Source organism: Antechinus flavipes, chromosome 2 (genome assembly GCF_016432865.1).
Source record: "Antechinus flavipes isolate AdamAnt ecotype Samford, QLD, Australia chromosome 2, AdamAnt_v2, whole genome shotgun sequence".
NCBI classification, from domain to species: domain Eukaryota; kingdom Metazoa; phylum Chordata; class Mammalia; order Dasyuromorphia; family Dasyuridae; genus Antechinus; species Antechinus flavipes.
The window spans coordinates 102,844,577-102,866,951 of record NC_067399.1 but is presented as its reverse complement, the minus strand read 5'-3'; the positions used below and the strand labels follow the sequence as shown (position 1 = coordinate 102,866,951).

Here is a 22,375-nt window from a genome sequence, read left to right as displayed (position 1 = left end):
GGTCATGAGATGTGGAATCACCTAATTCCTCCTGCTGTGAAGTATCACACTCAGAATTGTAATTAACTCCATTCTCATCTGATTCGTCCTCCTTTTCACCTAGTAAAGTTGGTACTTCTTCCTCCTGTACTTTCCTTTTCATCATTCTATCACTTAAATAACTTCTTATAGCCAATTGTATTACATTATATGTATTAATTATTGAGTTAGGCCCATTTTTATTATAGAATTGACAAAGATCCTCTCCAACCAATTTCCATTCATTTAGATCTAATTCCTTATCAAGAGAGAAACAAGGACACATGTCCTTTATAGTTTGTAAAAGTTCAGTGATTTGCTGTAAACTTATAATTAAGCCTTGGCTTTCCATAACTTTGACAATGCTCTCTAAACATTTTCCTTGAACAGAAACAGAAGGCTGTTTTCTAAATATCTGTCCCATCTTAGCTGAAATTCTACTTTAACTCTTTTAGCAAAATTTCTTTATTGCACTCACCCTAATTTCTGGGTTGAAGAGTCTTTTCCACTGGATCAGGATCAGAGGCTTTTCCACTGGATCAGGATCGTAGCTTTTCCACTGAAATCCACTGAGGGGTCTGTTTGTCCCACGTTGGGCGCCAAAATGTGGTGAGCTTTTTCTTCTCAAAACACAGCCAGGTGATAAAAGTTCAGATCTTTTATTGTTTCCAATATGGCCCGGTTAGCTTAGAGGCCAATCTCTCTGCTTGGTTCCAAGAGCTCTCTCCAAATGTCTTTAAATCCAAAGGTCTGGTCCTTCAGCCTCTGCCTCTGCTTTCTTCAGCCTCTCCAGCTCCAGTCTTCATGTCATTCCGGTGAAATCTCGACTTGTAGCGTCTTCCTCTCTAGAACTCTCCGACTGGCCCATTGGCCTATTTATGCTCCTTCCAGAGAGAGGGATTATGGGTAGTTCTACTTAGTACCTTGTTTCAGGTTCTGCCCAAAACATCTTCTTGTAAGATTAGATCAACTCTAATTAGTTAGCAGTTAGTAAGGATTCCAACAATTTCTTAATTAAATTTTGTATTCTTCATAGACCCTATTTACTTGCATACAATAGGTGCCCAATAAATGCTTATTGAATTGAAATATTAGACCACTGAGTAGGGAAAACTTTGAGCTAAGGGTTGATAGTTCTAGCCGATTCATTGATTCACTGGTCCAGCCAAAGATATGGAAAGGAGGATGCCTTATTTTGTAAATAAAGTTTCTACTGGCTTTTTAGAAGAGAACATTTCCTTTTTCTTTTATAGGATGTGTCAGTTTCTTCCTTCCTTCTAATCTCTCCCCCTCCTCCCTTCTCTCTCAGATTACTTCTTGATCCAAAGAATGTGTGTGGGGTTGTGAAATAAGGGCAACTAATATAAGGGAAATTTGTAAATACTCTTGTCTTCTGAAAGCCTGTCTTCCACAAAATGAACACACCAAAGTAAGGATTGAGTTTCTATCTAGAGAGAAAAATACGGTTTTCTCTTTGAATGAGCCATAGCTCATTAGAAGCTTCTCATGTCCAGTGTCATCTGGTGGGATAGTATTTGCTGATGGATGCCAAAGGTTTGGAGTGACATGAACCCGTGATAAACTGACCAGGGTTAGGAAGTTATGCTGAATATTCAGCAAGTGACTGAGCCTTACCTACACCAAGGTTTCAATTTGATGGGTTAAGGAGACAAGCTGTTGTTTTCTCCAAATCTTTTCATGGAAGCTTTTCAGATCTGATCTGCAAAGAAATGAGTTCAAGGCAGTAATTAAGAGGAAACACCAAAGTTATCAGACTTGGGTTTCTAAACACTGATTTCTCATAAAGAGACTTATCCTATTCCCTCACTGTCCCACCTTTCAGTCCACTCAATGTCAACCAGTGCCTAAAGCTGAGTTGATCCCTTTTTCTAACACTGAAATAAAGGCATGGGAAGCAGAATAGGTATAAAGGAAAGAACAGTAGCTTTGGAATCAGATGGTGACCAAATCTCACCTCTGATGCTTACTCCAAAGCAATCTCAAACAATCTCTCCCTTGTTCTTTCATTTATGAAAAAGAAGGATTTGGACTAGATGGCTACTGAGATTCCTGTTGGATGTAGGTCAGACATTCTTAACCATTTTTAAGTCATGGATCACTTTGACTGTTCTGAAGCAGTATGGATCCCTTTTCACCATGTTTTTAAACTTAATTAAATAATAGGTTTAAAAAAACCCCACAATTTTATTTGTAATGTTTCAAGTATATTATCATGCCCAGAGAAACAGCTGTCTTACAAAAGGCCTGTAAACCTCAAATAATAGTATTCCAAAGGGAGAGAAAAATTATAGTCAATTCTTTTTAAATTCATGGACCTTAATTTAAGAACCTCTGTTAGATTCCTGGATTGCAGCTTAATGCCAAATCACCGAAAGTGAAAGAGGAGCCAGTTTATATCTTCTCCATAAATGCTTCAAAGAATAGGTGATTCTCGTCAGAAATTCCATAGGTTTCCAAATGTGATGCAAACTCTTTTCCTACAGAACCAGCGGGATTCAATTTCTACAGTGAGCTAACATTCTCATTTTGTAAAATTGTCTGTCGTGTTCTACATGGGTGGAGAAGTCTTTGTAGCTTTTGTTTGTTTTTTTCCTAGGGGAATTATTAAAGTACATTTCTCTAAGAAGCAAAAAAGCTGTTTTCTGGAAGTGCTCTTTCCAGAGGAAGAGCAGAGAAAGGCCAGAACATGTTAAGGGAAAGGAATTTTAAAAATTCTACAGGAAACCATGCATAGCCTATGGGGACCCATGAGGAAAGGCCACACAAACATCAACGTCATAATGTTCCTCTCTTCCCCCAGCTAAGTAACTACAAATATGAACCTCACAAACAATATGCTTTTAAAATTAAAATAAGGAGATAATATCCTATTTATTCTGTTCTGAAATTATTTTCCCCCTTGCTTAGATATTCATAACAGGACTGTGCCAAGACATTATAATACTTCTGACCCTAGAGGTGGATTTCCTGACCATGGACCAAAAGTGTATTACACCTATTAAAAACAAATAATGATGTGCATATAACCTTTTAAATACTGAATGTTTAACCTTAAAAAAACAAAATCCATTTGCTAGGATTATGCTGTGTCCATGGAATTTTTAACACTGAATAGACTATTATATATTTTTAAAGTAAGTTTACCAATTTTTGATTACCCTGGATTATTGAATTATGAGTTCCTTTTCTCCTCCTCCCCCCAAGGTTCAGATCCCTCTTAACCAGCCCCCTTTGTAAGCAGGTCCTTTCTGTTTTTAGTACCACCACTTACAAGAGAAAGGGATCATTTTCAATCCATCGGTTTCCTTACTGGGAAAAGGAGGCAGAAATCCGTTATCAAAAGCAGTCTTCTAACAGTAAGGTACAGTGAGAAGCACTGAAATCCAAGAGAGCAAATCTCAGCTCTACTGACTAGCTAGGTGAAAATGGACAAAATACTTATTTTCCCTGTTTTCCCCACAATGAAAAGTTGGATCAGAATTTTAATTTCTTTTTCAGACCTAGGGTGGGTGATAAATTGTGGGTTTTCTTCCTTTCATCAAGACAGAATGAGTTGGCTACATTTACAAATCACATTCCACATTCAATACACATTTCTTTTACTGAGGATTTTCAGTGATTCTTTGGAAATGATCTCTTAACATTCACATCCAATAATGGGCCAAATTTCTGCTTAATGTTCTTTCCCTTCTATGGCATAGAGAGAGGTGAACTTGGGTCTTTGAAGACATGAAAATAAATTCAGGTAGGAACTACCAAGCTGGAAAGGTTTTGCATATGGAACCCAGGGCAGGCGAAATGTCCTATTCAAGGACTAAATCTAACTTAGTTACAAGTTGATGATTTCTTCTAGTCACAGCAACTCATGAAATGACATGTACTAAGGGGATGCAACTGGCACTGGTAGGAATATTCAGTCTGGAAAGCACAGCTCCTTAAAAAATATTGAAATGTTGGATAAGGAAGAGTTTTATGTAAGTTACTAATAACTTTTTGCAAAATAACCATTAACTGGCCTACTAGGGACAGTGGGGATAAAACAGCAAAATGACTTATGGGATGAGTTTGGATCTCGATATTGATGACTTGTCATACACTAAGTTGTCTTCATGAATAATTTATTCAAAAATCTTCACAGTACTGTAAATCATTCTTATATTCACCAAAAGATACAGCCCCACAACAACTTATTAACACACTCTGGATATTTATATAGGCAAAGCAAATAAAACATTTCTAATATTTGCAAAGTTCATCTCACAGTTCACCTTTGGTAAATTCAGTGCCAAATCTTAGACATTTTGTTACAAAGCTTTTTCACCTTTATTTTTCTCTTTGCTCTCATTGGGACAATTTCAAAGGAGCACCATACTCCTTACCCCATACACCCCGTGCCCCCCCCCCAAAAAAAAAAACCCCAATCACTTCCAAAACCACAAACCTTGCTTTTACTATAATAGCTCATTGGTCTTTTTGGCTTTGGAATGTCTATTTGATTTTAAATCAGTGACGGAAGAAAACAACAGAAAGCCCCAAACAAGAAACTACCCACTGAATTAGTTTTAAAAGCATTTAATGACATAGCATATATTTAACAGATAGGGTAAAACTGAGAGGTACAGGTCAAACATCTGAATGCCAGGCCCAAGACCATTCTGGCCTGAGACAGGCCCAGTCTCAAAGTTCATTCCTATTAAATGTCATTTTGATTGTGCAGTAAGATGAAATCTTGTCATTACAATAGTTACAGTGACAGAGAAATGCACACTATGTATCAAATAGCAAGATAATGTAGCAAAATTATAACACAGTGCCGCAGCTCACAAGCAAGTAACCAGTTCAGTAACATGACTTTGTCCAGTAAATGCTTCAGTTTCACTTTTACACTTATCAATGATTTAAAGGGTTTATTATACATCTAATTTTTATTATACTTTGTACTAGAATTATCTCAAACATACAATATAATGTATTTCAGCAAAAAAAAAATTGAAATTACAGATTATTTAAAACAGTTATCATCAGTTTGCTATTCCTTCTTGTACACCGACATCCTTCTTGTACACACTTGGATGCAGAAAAGCCACATGTAAGTGTTAGTAAGTGATGCCGGGATACAGGTGGTTTGGTCTGCAAAGTTAATGTAGAGTTGTACTCTTGTTACAGCTGATATAATAATACACACTATCTGTTTCATAAAGGTTAGAGCCATCATAGGGGAGTTTCTAATAGTCAAGACTCAAGATAGCCACCATTAAGTAAATGGAAGTGAATGTGTCAGAAAATCGGTACGTCTGTCTCTGGTGTGCACAATAAATTCTGTTTTGAAAGCACCGCTGCCTTGCATACCAATAGCACTGGGGGGGGTTATTTCCAAGACAGCCTCACAAAATTGAGGAACAGTTTAAATATTAAGATCTAATCTATATTAACTTTATTTAAAAAAAAAAACATGGTCTTTCCTCTCATAAAAGGAAACTGCCCAATGTGCCTCATTACTTTTATAACCTGAAAGGAATTTTGTTTTGTTTTTTTTTTCAGAAATTCTCTATAAATAAAAAAAAATTCAATCACATTGAGGAACATTAGGCACAGAGAGCAATGTATTGGTTCTGAGCTTGCATGCTGGAATTTCACTGAAAAGGTAAGAGAAGTACAGGATGTAGAAGTGGGAGTTCATTTCTTTTTTCCAAAAAGGCTAAACCGTTTCTCTTTATCTTTCTCTTTGTCTTTCTCACGCTTGCCAGGACTAGATTCGCTGGTGATTGTAACACTGGCCGGCAAGGTCTGGGCTCGGCTGGAGGCTGGAGTGCTCTGGGTGCTGGCGGAGATTTCACCTTTGTCAGAGGAGATGGCGGAAGTGATGGCCTGAATCCACGAATTCATTTCCTCCTGGACAAAGAGGATGTTACAAGAGTCAGAAGAAGGGACTTAGTGACATGGGACATTTCTAATCCTATGGTTTAAAAAATGGATTCTACCATTAAGGGCTTTTAGAGTCCTTTTTTCTCTAAGGGCAATGGAGGAGAAGAGGGGTAGGTATTTAAACTTTAGACCTATTCATGGTAATCCAGGCACAGATTAAACTCCATTTAAAGGGGCCAGACATTGGTCAAGTGAAGGTCAGAAAAAAATCCTTAATGTGTGGGCCCTTGTTGGAAAACTTGTGCATTTTGGCCCTCTGCCTTTCCTTAAAAAAATAAATAAATAAAAAGGGAAGAGAAGGGAAAGTCCAAGTATCTGCATGTTATTTCTGCTGCTCTAACAAGAAAGAAAAAAAAAAAGAGAGAGAGAGAGAGAGGGAGAGAGAGGGAAAGGGAAAGGAAGAAAGAGGAAGGGAGAGAAAGGGAGAGAGAGCAAGGAGAGTCAGAGGATGGGAGGGAGAAGAGACAAGGAAAAAAAGAGAGCAAGGGAAATAGATAGAAAGGAAGAAAGAAAGGGAGAAGGAGAAAGAGAAAGAGGGGGCGAGAAAGAGATTCGGAGAGAGAAAAAGAGTGGGAGAGAGAAAAAGAGTCAGAGGGAGAAAGAAAAAAGAAATCTCTTTCATATTGTTTTCTTGTAAATTAGCTCTTGCAAGGCTCTCTGTTGAAGACAGGCTCCATTTCATTTAGCTTCTCCTAGAAGAACAAGAAGCTAAAATAATTTAATACTGGACATGAAGTAATAAAGTCAAAAGAAATCTGTTTCCCATCTCTTATTTGGATTGTGACTAGTTTCAGAATGGCTTACAACCAACTGTTTTCTCACAAATGCGTCTTTTGAATTAATAAATCATAGAAACTTACATCATCTTTGGCTTGGAAGAGATACTCATTGCCATCATTTAGTCTAAAATAAAAAAAAAAAAGTTAGGAGTTAAATTTAAAAACTGTAATATACACAATCCATATGTAAAAATATATATTGGCTCTGTAAAGGAGCCCAACTGGTGATATCAACCCATGCAGGAAGGAACTGAAATCTCACAAGGTTTTGCTCATATACTGTATTCCATAGTACTCAGAGTCCTTCTTGGACATCTTAGAAGTCACAGAGTTTAGCTATGGCAATTTTCTAGCCATCTTTAAAAATCTGTCATAGGCTATTTTTTTTTTTTTGTACCATAAAAATCTATTTGGATGCTCATCTGATGACTGAGATAAAAAAAATTATTTTTTAAATTTTAAATTTAATTTAAATTAAAATAATTAATTAATTAGGATTTTAATTTTAAAAAATAAGTCTTTAGGAATGTAGCTGAATCTTATTCCTTAGTTTATATCTTCTATTTTCCTACTGGGAAGGTAATGGTACAATGGAGAAAGTGCCAGATCTGAAGTCAGCAAGACTTATCTTCCTAAGTTCAAATCCGACTAGACAATTACTAGGTGGGTGACCCTGGGCAAGTCACTTAACCCTGTTTTCTCAGTTGCCTCAGCAGTAAAATGAGCTGGAGAAGGAAATGGCAAATCATTCCTTACCAATGGAATTATGTGAAGTCAGTTATATCTGGAAAATGACTGAATAATAAGAATCTTTAAAACTCACTGACAATCACTCAAACTTAGGAGACTTCAACCCTTTTCCTCAGCAAACAAACATAACTGATGAATTAACTGTAGCACATCATCCAGACCACTGAATCATCTACACATTAATAGCTAGATCCTTTTTTTCCCTTGCAAATCTTAGAATGAAATTGTAGTGAAATCATCTGAGTCCAAAATTTTTATCTCAAACTCCAAAACAATGACAATCAGATCTATTTAGAAAAGGCCTTTTCAAATCTGAATGACTATCTAATCAAACAAAATATGTAATATCAGCCAACTAAACATCTTTAAAATTTTTGTTTCTCTAGCCCCTAGCACAGTGAGAGCTCTAATTGTTATGTAATTCTCGTTTATATTAAAACTAACACCCCACAGAGCCTAATTCTCAAAGAATATGCCAAATAATTTAGGCTACACTATCCCACTGAAAGGCTTTGTGGGGCAGGAGAGGGGAGAATAGATTTCAGATCTTTCTTGACATCTTGTTTTAGATCTTAGCAAAAAGTAACTGAAGAATGAGTTTCCTCTGTGGTCAAGAAGTCCTATTTTTTTTTTCATTGTGCAAACCCTTCAAATTGCAAAGCTATTGAAGGCTATGTCCATGAAGGAAGTGAGGAGTGGGGAAGGAAAGGAAGGACCAGATATTTTTCTCAAATGACCAATTTCTGTCCCTTTTAGACTTGTTATTTCAGTGGTCCAGGGGACCTGGGTAATGGTATTCCTTTTACCAATACACATCTATCTGCAACTATTCCTACAATTTATGGTCTTAGAGAGTTGCCTGTGGCATTTAGATAGCGAGGAGGGGCATGGTAAAGGATCTGAGATTTAATCTGTGTGGGAATTCTCTGGAGTGAAAATTCCCTGAAGTTTATTCATAATTTACAGTGTCAGAGTTGCTTGGGAGCACTGAAAGGATCCATTATTTGTCCAGGGTCAACACAGTCAGTCTGTTTCAGAGGCAGGAATCAGATTCAGGATTTCCTAATTCATTGTGCCATAACAGCTATTAGGAACTGATAAAGACCAGCCAAGAATAACCCAATTGGATTCCACCAAAGGCTTCATTAAGCCTTAAAGGGCTATGGAGTGACTTTATTCTTCTAGAGCAGGCACTGAAGCTAGGTCTCTTGAGGGAATGGGGAGAATGAGTTGCTTTAAGGGAACGTACTGTCTACCCTGTGATTGCTCCAAGAATACAAGGAGTAAAGAAATCAATGAGTCAAATGCCCATACTTTTCCCTTCCAATTCTCTATTTTTTTAAAGTTGTGTGTCCAATTCATTGATTTGGTGGATGCAAGTATTTAGAGATATAAATTTTGCCCTAAGGACTGCAACTTTTCCTTCCAAAGGAACCACAGTTCGTTCCAAGTTTCCAAAAGTGGAACATTCATTTCTCCGTTATCAATAGGGATTCATAAATCACAATGAAAAATCTCTTTCATTTAAATATACCACACCCATGTAGAGTCCATGACTTCTTGTTATTGTTGCTATATTAAAAAAAACTCTCAAAATTACAGAAAAAACAATAGTACTTCTCAGGCTCTGTCCTTGAATTATTTTTTTTTTTATCTTTATCTCAGCAAATAGATTTTCTATCATTCAAGCTGCTATTAGAAAGCAAAACTTTTGAGCTGTGACCCACTGGTGAAGAGAAAATGTTTCTGTGCAAACAGTGAGAGATGAAATCGAAGGTTCCAGAAGTAGCTGGGGATATAAAAGTTACAAGAGCCAATTTTGGGAAAGAAAAATATAGCCTGACAGGTGCCAAAAGCCATTTCCTGTTTATCACTCTCTAGCTGTGATGAGTCATTTGAATTAGACAAGAAAGCTGGAAATGTCTTTAGCAAACATCTAGTTTAACATCCCATTGCAAGCAGAAAAGTTCTATAATATCCCTGACAGAAGGATCACTTAGTTTATGCTTGAATACCTTTATTGATGGGGAACTCACTGTCCATCAAGACAGCCTTCTCCATTTTTGGACTATCCTAATTTCTCAAGGCGAACCAAAATCTGCCCTTTTCTGATTTACATCTATGATTCTAGTTGAGCTATAACATACAAGCCCAATTAGTTTCCAAATGACATCTTTCAAATATATCTGAAGACAACTCATATCCCCCACTATAATTTTTTTTTAATGCTAAACAGTCTTAGCTTCTTCATTCCTTAGCTACTTCTCAATACCCCCTTTAAAATCAAATTTCTATTCCCCAACAGTTTCTTGTTCTTAATATAACTTAAAAATGAGTTAGCTCTTTAGATGTTCTTCATTTTACACAAACTAATATGAGCAGTTAACTTTTTTTTTTAAGGCCCCAAAGATAAGGCCATAGCATTTATTTTTATTAAATTTTGTATTGTTCAGGGCATTGAACACAATGAATGTATATTAGATATTTGCTGAATTAGTTCTGGCCGATTCTTCTAGCCTGCTGTTGAGCTATCCTCTTTAGTTTTGTATTCATCTGCAAATTTTGTAAGTAATTTTAAGTCACTTTGGTTAATGATTTAATAAAAAATTAACAAAATAGGACCATGGATAGAGGACTGTGGATTGCCATGAGACTCCTTTTCCCTTCCAGGATGTTATCATTCTAATTAACTCAATTTTTTTTCCCTTCCTTTTGTTCTGTTTGGTCTTTTACAACACGATTAATGTGGGAAATGTTTTATATCATTGGGCACATAAAACCTATATCATGAATTTGCCTGTGATCTTGGGGAAAATGGGGAGAAAAATTTGGAAGTAAAAATCTTTCAAAAAATGAATGCTGAAACAATTTCTAAAATATAATTGGAAAAATAACTATTAAAAAACACACCCCTCAACATCACTAAATATAATTTAACAAATCATTAACTCAGAAATGCAATAAAATTACTAGGCTTAAATTTCACCATCTTATCTACAAGGTTACACCATGAGAGATTTTACTAACAGTTAAGCTAAAACCTATACATACTATACCTAGCACTCCTTTGATATGTCAATCTAATAATCTCCTCAAAAAATAATACATGAAGTTAGTCTGACATGACTTGATTCTAAGTGAATTAAAAATAGCTTTACCATCTAAAAGTTTACAAATCACTTGCTATTTAAATAACTTCCTTCTTAACTAAATGGGACATTAGAAGCCATTTTGTCTAACTCACTCCTTTAATAACTGCAAAGACTGAGGCTGAGAAATGTTAAATGATCTGCCTCTTGAAAATGACACAGTGAGTCAGTGACAGCTGGGACTTGAACCTAGGTTTCCTGATTCCTGGGCCAGGATACTGGTAAACTATGAAAATGGTTTTGAAAGAATGTGAAATATGAATATTCCACATTAGGTTTTTGAATAATGTAGGGTCTCAGTTTATAAAACAATTTGAACTCTAGCCACTCTTTAGAAGTCAAAAGAAATATTGGGAAACCTAAAAATGAAGCCAAAATCAGATAAGCCTAATAACAATGTGTAGTTTTTCACTTTACAGAAAATTGGGAAAAAAAATAAAACTCACAGGAGAAGTGGAGTCGTTTATAGCTGCTGTCTGAAAGGAACTAATTCCAAAACCCAAAACAAAACCCCTAGTTCTGTGGAAGCATCAAAACACTTTGTGTCTCACTCACCTTAGTTTGAACACATGTTTTTTCTTCTTGTAGTCAACTGCTACTTCACAGGATGCTTCTTTCAAACTCACAGGAATCTCACTGTGGTAGGGAATACCAGAACTTGCAGCCTTTGAGTCTTTGTAGAAGCCCATCTCTTGATTATTAATCACACAGTAGACATTATGCCACGACCTAAAGAATCACAGAGAGCAGTAGGCAACTTATTAAAGAATATAAGACATGACCAAGCTAAAAATGGCCTTCACAGAAGCACAATTAATAAGTTACCTAGTTATCCAAGAAAGCCCAGGAGCATGGATGTGCTATTTTAACACCCTGGGAAAATCCTCATCCTACAACCGAACTACAACACAACTTCTAGAATGGGAATCTAAGTTCTCTACCATTGTTATGGAGAAAAAAAAAATGTCAAAGGCTAAGGAAACCTCAGCCCCAATACATTTTGGGAAAACAATTTTGTCCTGTGAATAAACAATCCTTTTACCCCCTCTCCCCAATACTTGACATGCTTTGTTGGGGCCTGTAATTGTGGGGAAGAAGTAGCAAGTCAGTTGGCTAAGCCAGGGCACCTTTAAAAATTTAAAACCAAATGATTACCTCTACTTATTTCACAAAAGGGCTTGGCATTATGGTAAATGACCATAACATTTGATGGAAATGACAAGATTCTTAAAGAAATAAAAATTTTTTTTCAGGTAGAACTTTTACCCTAAATATTCTTTTTACAAAAAACAGATCACTGTAATCTTCACAATAGCCAAAATCAATCTCTTTTAAGAAAAAAAAAATATGGTTCAGTACTATTTTCCTCTGGTAACTGGAAAAAACACAACTGAATAAAAGATAGGTTATCTACCCATATGAGGTCTAAGGTAATTGAAGAGTTGGATAGTGTGGATGCTACTGAAGGAGTTTTTCAACCAGAGCACCATCTTTTTCAGTGTTAGATAAGGAGACAACCAGATGTTCTACTCGGAAATCATTAGTTCCCACTAAAGGCCTCTGTGACTCTGGCCTTACCTGCTTGAAGCTTTCTTATTGTGAGCCTCCCATTCATGCTTCCGATTCAAGAAGCCTTCCATCTGAGCTGACGGGGTCTCCTGGGTTTTGGCTGGCAAAGTGGCCGCTGTTTGTGCCTGAATGGAAGTCTTGGCTTTGCGATCTGAAGTCGGGGAGGGGATAGGGCTGGATTCCTTTGAGCTCGTTCTCTGCTCTGTAGCTCCATTGACCATTTCCCTCGTTTCCATAGTTTCTGCCATCTAGAGATAGTGGAAAGACCATTCAGCTAACCCTGAACCAAAGCTGGGGAGGACTTAAACGCTAACTGACTTCGTACAATGTGGCTGTGTATAAACTTCTTGGACAGACTGAGATAGTACAGTAAAACCCTTTCACATCCCACAAAGCCAACTAAACACCAAAGACATTAGAAGGTACAGAACAGATTAATACCCACCCATTTTATAGGGAAATGGAAGAAGCTAAATGTCAGTATGAGTTTTACTGCACTGTGCTCTTCTGATTAATCCATTTTCTCTAATATAACCCAATTCAATAACTTCATTTCTATTACTGGTTACTCGAAACAAAGGACAACAGGAACAGTCACGCTTATTATATATGAGAGATCGAGGATGTTATACAGCAGCCACCTTACAACCAGGGACACCAGCAGAGAGTTTTAAGTTTAAGTGGAAGGCATTCACAAACATGTCAGCGTACAAGCCTATCAGAAATACACAGAAGCATTCCCCCCAAGGAAGAAAAGAGAAGACCTACAATTTCTAAAATTGCTCCTCGGCCCACCTCCCTCCCTCTTTGCCCATCCCACCACACATCATCAAAACATGCAGAAATTAGGATGACACCATGCAATTCATGTCCACCATCTCAGTTAGGTTTTGGATCTTAAAGCTTGGGGGGAAGAGAGGGAAGAATAAGGCAAGTCAAACATCCATTGAAGCACGTCTGCCAGCACTGTATATTAAGTGGGCTGTATTTGTTGTTAAAGGTACTGGAAAAAGCCAACCACAGTCACTCAACACCACACAGCTATTTACCCCCAAACAAAGACAGAACCATGGCCTTCCCCATCACTTGCTTTGTTGATCGCGTTGCCTTGCTGCACTGAGATCGAGATAGCCTAGAGAGCAGCTCAGTTTCCAGCGGCTCTGACTCATCACGCTGGAGACGTCTTCAGGAGCCGTTCATCCACAAGCTCAATTAAATTGTAACCCTGACGGCTTTCAGCTTTGGAAATGCAGTATGGTCTTGGTTCATTATCATTCTCAGCCTGTATACCATTAACTGTGGACCATTAACCGTAGCAGCTCCCTGGCTTGTATAACCAGGGCGTGGGATTAGCAAGTTACTAAAGCTGGGTGTTGCTAACGCTTTAGTGGATTACAGACATCCTGCACCCCTTGGTACGTAGACAAACATGGAGGTTGTAAATGGCACACTAATTAGACACCCGCTCCCTGCACTGCTGCCCTGAAACAGTATCACCCCCAAAGAAATGGCAACAGCCTCAACAGAAAGAATGGCAAAGTGGCCACCTCTGAGAGAACATGTCAGATCTAACAATTAATTGTCAAAGACTGATTGTCTTATGCCTCTCATCTGAAGAACTGGGACTAGGTGGGAGAAGGTGGGAGAGCAAGAAATATTCCACCCAACCATTTAAAATGCTGGCTAGCTGAAATCCCAGGAAAAGAGGGAAGAATTGCAAATTCTCCAACATGTCAGGGCCCTGGATTTAGTCCAGGTTGGAATAAGTTTCAGAAAATTTCAATTCTTCAACTTTGCCGAACTAGATCAAGGTTAAGATGGGAGTAGACACTATGCACTTTAATGATTACAGTAATCCCTTATACTTGGTTCAAAAAAGAAAGCAGATAATTATATTCTACAGTAAGGATTGTGGGTATACATGGTGGCTTATCCTGGCCCAAAATAAGCTTCATACTGTACCTATGTGCTATTAAGTAATTAATAGACCGTGGAACATCTGATTGGTCTACTGGATGTCTTTCTTTTTAAATGGAGGCAAAGGCATAAATTATATATATATATATATATATGTGTGTGTGTGTGTGTGTGTGTGTGTATGTGTGTGTCTATGTATATCTATCTATCTATCTATATATATATATATATTTCAGCCAAAAAGAAATTTTAAACAGTGGTCACTCAAGTATTGAATTTCCAGTGACTCTTGAAACTAATAAATTTGTTGGTTTATGAAACTGTACACAATTTACAGTGGAGAATATGAGTTTAAGGGCTTTAAGGCTGGTGTAGTAAGGACCTGGAGGACACATGGTTAGTATGTGTAAAAAAAAAAAAAAGTTTAAAAAAAATTTCCTGCTGCAGGTTTTAAGTGGAAATTTCTAGCTGTAGTATTGACCTGATTTGTAGTATCGATCTAATTATTCTAAATAATGAACTGAATGGACATAAGTTTTGTGAAAAGGACTAAAATGCAAAATCTTGGGAGGCAAACTTATAGTTTCTAAGAAAATGAAAACCTCTTCTGAGGAGATTTCTGCAGCAAAAATTTTTCTTTTGAAATATTAGAGGGAAAGAGAAAAACCCAACACCAGTATGCACAAGGATAAATTAATATGTATGCAAATGAATGATCCAGGAAAACAGGAAGGGAAAAAAAGGAGCAAAATGAATTTTAATGAAAATGTGCTTTAAGCATGCCAACAGACAACACGCCACTGAAGACAAACATTAAAAGCAAATCATAGCGTTATGATAAAACAATGGACACATGAATACATTTTCCCTTATTGCTTCTCTTAGCAATTAGTTGAGAGTGCTTAAGTGGCTGGGTGTATCTGAGGTATTTAAATCACGACTGTGAACATGACTACAACATAGGTTGACAACTAGTAACATGACAAGAAACACCCCACTGATTTTCAAAGTGCATGAAGCAACATTTTTTTCAAGTTCATTAACTTGAGTCTCTGTACCGTAAATCAAAGAATAAAATGGCTTATTTTCAAATACAAGTCAATTGTTGCATTTTTTTTTTCCTGGCAAGATACAATTATAAAGTATAAACAATGACAACAACAAAAAAGGTAAAAGATGGCTGAAAAATTTTAGCACTCCTTCTTTGGTTTTTTTTTTTTTTTTTTGGTTTGAAATATAAAAAGCAGATAAACTGGAAATTTAATTCCAATTATATAAATTTAACATATATATATGGAAACACCACATATATATATACACATACATATATATCAATGACATGCATATTATTATTTGGAGCCAAAAAAGACATTTCAAGATTTCCTATTTTCTTAAATCTGAATCAACAAATATTGATAGTAATGTATTTTTAAGGCAAAGAGACCCAACAATGGTGTGCACGCTGCCCCCAGAACATATGGAGCTATGTATATATCTATAGGCCCATCAACAGTCACCAGTAAATAGATATGTACATAGAGAGACACAGAAAAAAAAAAAAACAAACAAGATGCTATATGACGTTATCCTGACAAAAGAAAAAAAACATGCATCATGAAATGAAAAGACAAATCAGACTTTAACAACTTGCAGTGATCATCTAGCAACTCATGTTTCTGATCCCACTAACATCTCCAACCCTGAAAATTAGTATGTTTCTCTCAGCATGAGATAGGTGATTACATAAAGTCTCTTCTTTAATCTGGAGGGACAAGATTCTAATATGTTTTCTCCTAACTTTTAACCTAAAAAATGCCATTCTAAAATGCTCTCTGGAAAGGGAGTAACTAAATGGTGACAAGAACACAGAAATGAAATAAAGCGAATGGATATGAAAAACTGCTAAGTTTTGTTATACAGGAAAAGTTCTTATAAATATACTAATGGTCCAGGAAAAGAAAAGCTTATTTCTAAAATCATTATAATGATCCCTTAATTTTAGGCCAGTCAAGTTTAAAGTTCAATTTATCAGAAAGAACCAATATAGTTTTGATTCCATCTGTTTGAGAATTTAAACACAGTGATGCCCCAAAGTGAATAACTGAAGAAGGAGGCTTGAAAACCAAGACAGGTGTCCAAGAAAAATATAAGGCAAAAGTCTCTGAGCCACCAATGGCTTCACTCAGAGAGCACGGGGCTGCCTTCCCTAGGGATAAGAGCTTACTTGAGGAGGCAGCAGCATTCAGCACTCACTGCATCATTTGCTGCAGGAAGAAGCTGGATATCTGAATCTAGAATTTAGCTGACTTAAATGAAAACACATTGCTCTCTTAAAAAAAAAAAAAAAAAGTTCTATCCATATTCTGGAATTGACCTGGTGGTGAAGTATGGTGGGTGGGATAATCTCAAACAGAACTTCTGAGACTATCTACAATTTGAAAATAAAATCATTTTTTGATCACATCCAACTTTCTTGTTTATTTTCATCTTTATCCTTCCTGGAATGTTACATAACTAAGTTTTAGTTTTTTTTTTTTTTTTTTAATTTTAGTAGCCAAAATCCCCTTCCCATACACAGTTATCTATCAGCCATTACTAAGTTCTTCCATATCTAATACCTTCAACCTGGTTAATAAGCTCATTTATAAAGTGGCCCATGTATAGCACAGTACTGCAACCTGTTAGTATAACTGGATGCGTCATACCTGTCAGATTCTAGTTTTCTTCTTCATTATGGTGTAATTTCATTAAATTTCAATTACTCATGTAAGGGATGTTTTAGCTGTAAAAATCTTAATAAAATAAAAAGCTCACAATAAATAACATAAAATAAATGTCTCTTTAAGGCAACTGAGCATCCATCAGTTAAAAGACTCAAATAAACATGGATTAAATGCAAACACATATATAACTGAGGCTATTAATTAAATAAAATTCAACAATGTGGATGAAATAGAAGCAAAAAGATCAAACCAGGAGTATTTGGAAAGAGTGGAATTCTTTACAAAAGGTTCTGAGTTTCACAGTCCAGACCAGGGCTGGTCACTGGCTGTCCGTCTGCTATTAAAGTTTTTGTAGTTTTGGTAGGTTTGAGAGCGGTAACTAACCCGTGGAGATCCCTGTTCAGCAGGCAAACCATTTTGGGAAACTTGTTCTCCTTTGGAAGCATCCCTGTTGAATGAAAGAAAAGAAGGTGTGGATATAAAATAAGGGGCAGAGGAAAGAGAAAAGGGGAAGAAAAAAGGACAATAACTTTACTTTTAAATTTCTCTTCGTTAAAAACATAGATAGATAGATGATGCATTTAGAAATGCCAAAATCCTGTGAATTTATGTGATCACTAAAGATTCAGAGCTAGAAGAGGTCTTAGATATTATCCAGTCTCAATATCAAACTTTGAGCTGTAAGTGACCTCAGAGGTCCCCTAATTGCAATTCCCACATTTTATGGAAGGGGCAATGGAAATCTAGAAAAGTGACCGAGGCAGGGCCAGAATCCACTTTTTCATACTGATTTCCCTCTTTTTCTTTTTAAAATTTCAGGTTAAAAGTTTTTACATTATACTTTAAATTGGTTCTGAATAGAGGGCAAAAAAATATAATCCCTGACAATGTTACTCAATGGCTATCCTGGGTAGCCCTTTATCAGTTTGATCCATTTGTGTGAAATGGTACAATGATTAAAATCCCTCACCTGGGCAGTTCCCATCACAACATTCTGCCATTGGAATAAGGAAGGAATTTGTGTTATATGAGGAGACTCAGGACTTTAAAATCAAATTTCTCTAAAGACCCAAGAACATGTTTCCAAGTACCAATGGCTAAAGCAGGGCTGGTCTAGCCTCATTTATGCCATCTAAAAAAGTTTTACCAGTCGGTTCAGTGAGAAAAATAAGAGCTGCTTATTTCAGAGGAGCTAAGTCCCGTGCTTACCACTGCTGTGACTCTGTATCCTCTGAAACTTTCGTTCTGGGCTCTGGAGACGGAGGTTGCCTCTTCCTCTCTTCTTCCTCTTGCTGTCTGCGCACTTCCAATAATTCCAACTAAAGAGCAAATGCAATTGATAAAATATATGCATTTAATAAAAATGAATAATTCTATAAAAGTCTGGGATCTTATATCTCTTTAAAAAAAAAAAGTTCTGATGACCTGAGAAATTCCTGATATTCCAGTTCCCACCTATCTTTTCTTATCAAAATGGATAATCCTAGGAGAACAGCAGCTTTCAACCCCCTCCCCCCCTCAATGACATTTAATTTCATAGGAATTATAGTACCAAAAAAAACACAGAAAATAAGAGTTCTGAAGGAAAAACAGCCCTAGCCATGAACTGGTCAAATTTTACATGAACTTTTTGTGCATTCTGGTACTTTGGTTTATTTGCTAGTGGGGGGGAGAGGGGGGAGAAAGCAAATGCCTAAATCTACTTAAGTAAAAAGTATCACATTGTAATAGCTACTCACTCACTTTGTAAAATCTTACAATGTAATGCAGCATGTTCATGTTATGTTTTAAAATTTGATTTTAACTCAAACAATCCATTTAAAACCAAAACCAAACCATCCTTTTGAAGAAGCTTAATCCCAAACAAATCCATTGCATGAGCTATAAAAATGCACTCAGAGATAGTTCTATACTTCAAAAAAGTTTTATTTTCAACCTCCATAGGACTATGAAGATTTACAGAATGAGAAGGTGTTTCTAAATATGACTGACGGTTTGCTTTAGATCTGATGACCAACAGTAATCAAGAAAGGGTAATGCTAATAATTAAGTCCTATTTCTAAACCTAATCTATTTATATATGAGGTTTTGTTGGTTAGTTTTGTTTTGTTTTTTAAATGGTGGAGAAAATCCATAATAAGATAGGATTCAAAGCACTTCTTCTAGTAGTATTTTAATTATATGGATTTGAAGTGAAAACAAAACAAAGCAAAACTCTATGGTTTCCAAAATTCTAAACAAAGCTCCCATGGGAAACTTTATCCAGCATGTATTGCTTTTATTCAGCAATAATCATCAATCTGATCTTCACAAAGTGAAAAAAAGACAACTCTTCTGGACACCATTATAGAGATTCTTAGGATTTAGAACTAGAAGTAACCGAAGTCTCATTTTTATAAATGAGGAAATTAAAACTAAATAAAAGTAGCCATGAAGACATGAGTTTGGTTCATTCTGCTTCACTAACATGTAAAACTCAGTCAGGGGAGCAGCTAGGTGGTACAGTGGATAGAGCACCAGCCCTGAAGTCAGGAGAACCTGAGTTCAATTTTGACCTTAGACACTTAGCACTTCATAGCTGTAGGATCCTGGGCAAGTCACTTAACTCCAATTGCCTCAGGGAAAAACAAAACAAAACAAAAACAAAAATACAATGCAACATAATGTTAATTAGAATCTTTCTAAGTCAATATGTGACTTATGGGGGTATTCATTTCTATTTATGTTTGATACCACTGAGCTATACTATACTGCCCTTACAGAGATGCAAATTTTTAAGCAGTAATGTTGCCTGAAGAAAATAAAATGTAATAAATAAATAAATGAATCCCCAAAAAAACAAAACAAAAAAATAAACCAGTGGCACATTTTGACTTGTCTGAGGAAAAAGACATGCAAAATCATTCATATTACTGCTTTTCTAGCTGACCTGGTTCTATTAAGTGTGATGAATACAACCAAAATGAAAGGACTAGTGGGTAAAATGCATCTCCTTCTTGTACTCAGCTGGACCACTTACTGTTGTCAACCTTTCTAATGCAGAGAATCTCTCATCCCATGTAGCTGCTGACTTTTCGAATGCCTCATGGCGTTTGATGAGTTTCTCCACCTCGTCCACACTTTGGCCTATCTCCCGACTGGAAAGGTATGGTTCTTGTCCCAGCAGCCAGGCCTCAGCCACACTGGCATCCCTTGAGAACTGATGTACCTCCAAAACTGAGCAAAAGAACCAGGAGTTAGAGCTAGGGTGCTTTGGGGGCCATGACACCCCCCAGTAACCTCCTGTTTATTGACAACATGCACCAATTCCTTCTCTGCACGAGACAGATCGCTTCTCAGTATTACAATTATATGGACAGAAGGTACTTAAAAGTACAAGGTCTCCAAAGAATTAGTAACCACCATTTAGAAAGTGTTATGCTAATTTTACTGGGACCAACATTGCTAATTAACCTCCTCTTAATTTTATACAAGTTTGGGTAACAGCTTGATTATTAAATGGTGGTGTCTGTCAGCCTGTCTGTCAAACATTGACCAGTTTAGAAGCTTGAAATGCTCCAACAGGGTTAGGACATAAAAGATATTTTTAAGTGAGAAGATTTCTCAGAAGTTAAGAACTAATTTCAAACAAAAAGCAGCCTGAAGGATTCATGGAGGCTGGGTTTAATAGGGTAAGTGGAATCACCAAGACCTTTTCTAATATTAAGCTCTAATAATGATGGGATTTTGATATAAATAGCTTTTTTTCTGTCAAAAATGATGCACACTACCATTTTTCCTACTTTTTATTTTGATGCTAAATCATCTTATGGAATGCATTCCCCATAGAGCACTTCTGACCACTAAATTGTTGATGCTATAAAGAAGTTAGAATCATAAACCCTTTGAGAGGCCAAAACCCAGTGCTCTTTCCCTCTATTGTACTTCTTAGCTTAATTGTCATCAAAGTAGGGTGCTGTAGTGTATTGATACTATATATACTCAGCTGCAAATCAGGCTTAGGGGTAGAGTTGGGAAGGTGCTGAAGGAAGAAAGTCCTTCAAAAGGCACTTTTATAGATGGTGAAGGAGGAAGGGGGAATAAATTTTCTCACCCCCAATTATCAATTCTTATAGTGTGCTCCATCTTTGAATTTATGCCATTTAGGTCAGGGTGATGAGGAAGGTGGAGAACTGGGCTGAATGTGTCAAAAAGAACAAATATAAATGAGCATTCAAACCCGGCAGAAGGCATTAGAGTATCACTCACACAGCACTTCAGAAAGTACATTTTCATATATACATGCATAAAAGTAATTTAAGGGAAAAAATACCCACAAAAAAAAAAAAGGATTATATTAATTTAAACTGGCATATAAGAAAATGTTCTTTATTTAAAAATCAGAGAAAATAAATCCTTACTCAGTCTTAGCCATTCCCATCGGTCTTCCCACTTGTCAATCATTTCTTTTCTCTTTTCAGTCAACTGCAATAACTTTTCTTTGATCTATATGAGAAAAAGCCCCACAACAAACTTGTTATTAGACAATCCACGACATTATCAGCCACTATACTATTCCTCTCCCCATTCCAAGATTAAAAAATAAGTTAATGAAGCTTATAAGATTATTAGGCATAGTAATAAAAGGAACCTTTTTTTAAAATACAATTTTGTTTTCAGCTCCAAATTTTCTCCCTCCCACCAACCCTTTGAAAAAGCAAGAACAACAAAAAACATTACAAATATATAGTTAAGCAAAACAAATTCTAGCATTACTCATGTCCAAAAAGAAATACATCTTAAAAGGGAATTCTTTTAGCTGTATAGCAGTACTGAAAATCTTGACTCATCCTCTCTTATTTACTAGGGAATAGAGGGCCACTACTCCCTCCACAAATCCAACAGATGCGTAGGAGAAAAGAAAGGACAAAGGGAGAATAGAACAACAGCAGAAACCTTTAAAATGCAAATACTGTAGAAAAGTCATATGTCAAAAGCTTATTTTAAAAACATCATAATAAGTCAATATCCTCTCAAGGATTCACTTGTTAGAAAGGCTGAGAGATGAGATTCACTTTAGGGAAACAGGAAGTTATGATGGCAAATAACTGAATGAAAAGTTACTTATTTGTCACTGATGATGTACAAAACATTGGTCTAACAGAGAAGACAATTCTATAAGATATTATAGCTGCAGGACTGATAGAAAGAGTCCATGGTTCTCAGGGTACTATGCATCTTTTATGTCATTTCCACTAATAAAAATTCTATCAGTTCCTGATGCTGATGCCATCTGACAGTGCCAAGGGGTTTAGTGGCAAGAACACTGTTGTTGGGGCCTTCGATATTTAGAGCTATAGCAGCCATAGAAACAGCTTCCAGGTCTTATCTCTATGGGTATTACTCCCCAGGATGATAGCAGCAAAAGTAAAGCTGGAAAGAAGTGGTATGGGGAGAAACTGCTCTTCTCAAGGCTCTTGGGATTATATGCTTATTGATAAAAGGAGTCAAGCAGTGCATGTTGCGGGGAGCAAGAAGGTAATCT

The 22,375-nt window shown here is 36.5% G+C and overlaps 1 protein-coding gene across 2 annotated transcripts in view; it reads right to left on the bottom strand.

Annotated features, from left to right (window-relative positions):
- Positions 1-4,595: 4,595 nt before the first annotated feature.
- Positions 4,596-22,375, bottom strand: part of SPTBN1 (spectrin beta, non-erythrocytic 1) — a 265,930-nt gene continuing 248,150 nt past the window's right edge. For both annotated transcript variants that reach the window (XM_051975275.1, XM_051975276.1), the window contains 8 exons: positions 21,252-21,336; positions 19,871-20,067; positions 18,061-18,170; positions 17,236-17,299; positions 12,221-12,459; positions 11,198-11,371; positions 6,825-6,867; positions 4,596-5,931 (listed from right to left, as the gene is read on the bottom strand). In XM_051975275.1, coding sequence (XP_051831235.1) covers positions 5,716-5,931; positions 6,825-6,867; positions 11,198-11,371; positions 12,221-12,459; positions 17,236-17,299; positions 18,061-18,170; positions 19,871-20,067; positions 21,252-21,336 — 1,128 coding nt within the window. In that variant the 3' untranslated portion in view covers positions 4,596-5,715. The remainder of the gene's footprint in view (positions 5,932-6,824; positions 6,868-11,197; positions 11,372-12,220; positions 12,460-17,235; positions 17,300-18,060; positions 18,171-19,870; positions 20,068-21,251; positions 21,337-22,375) is intronic.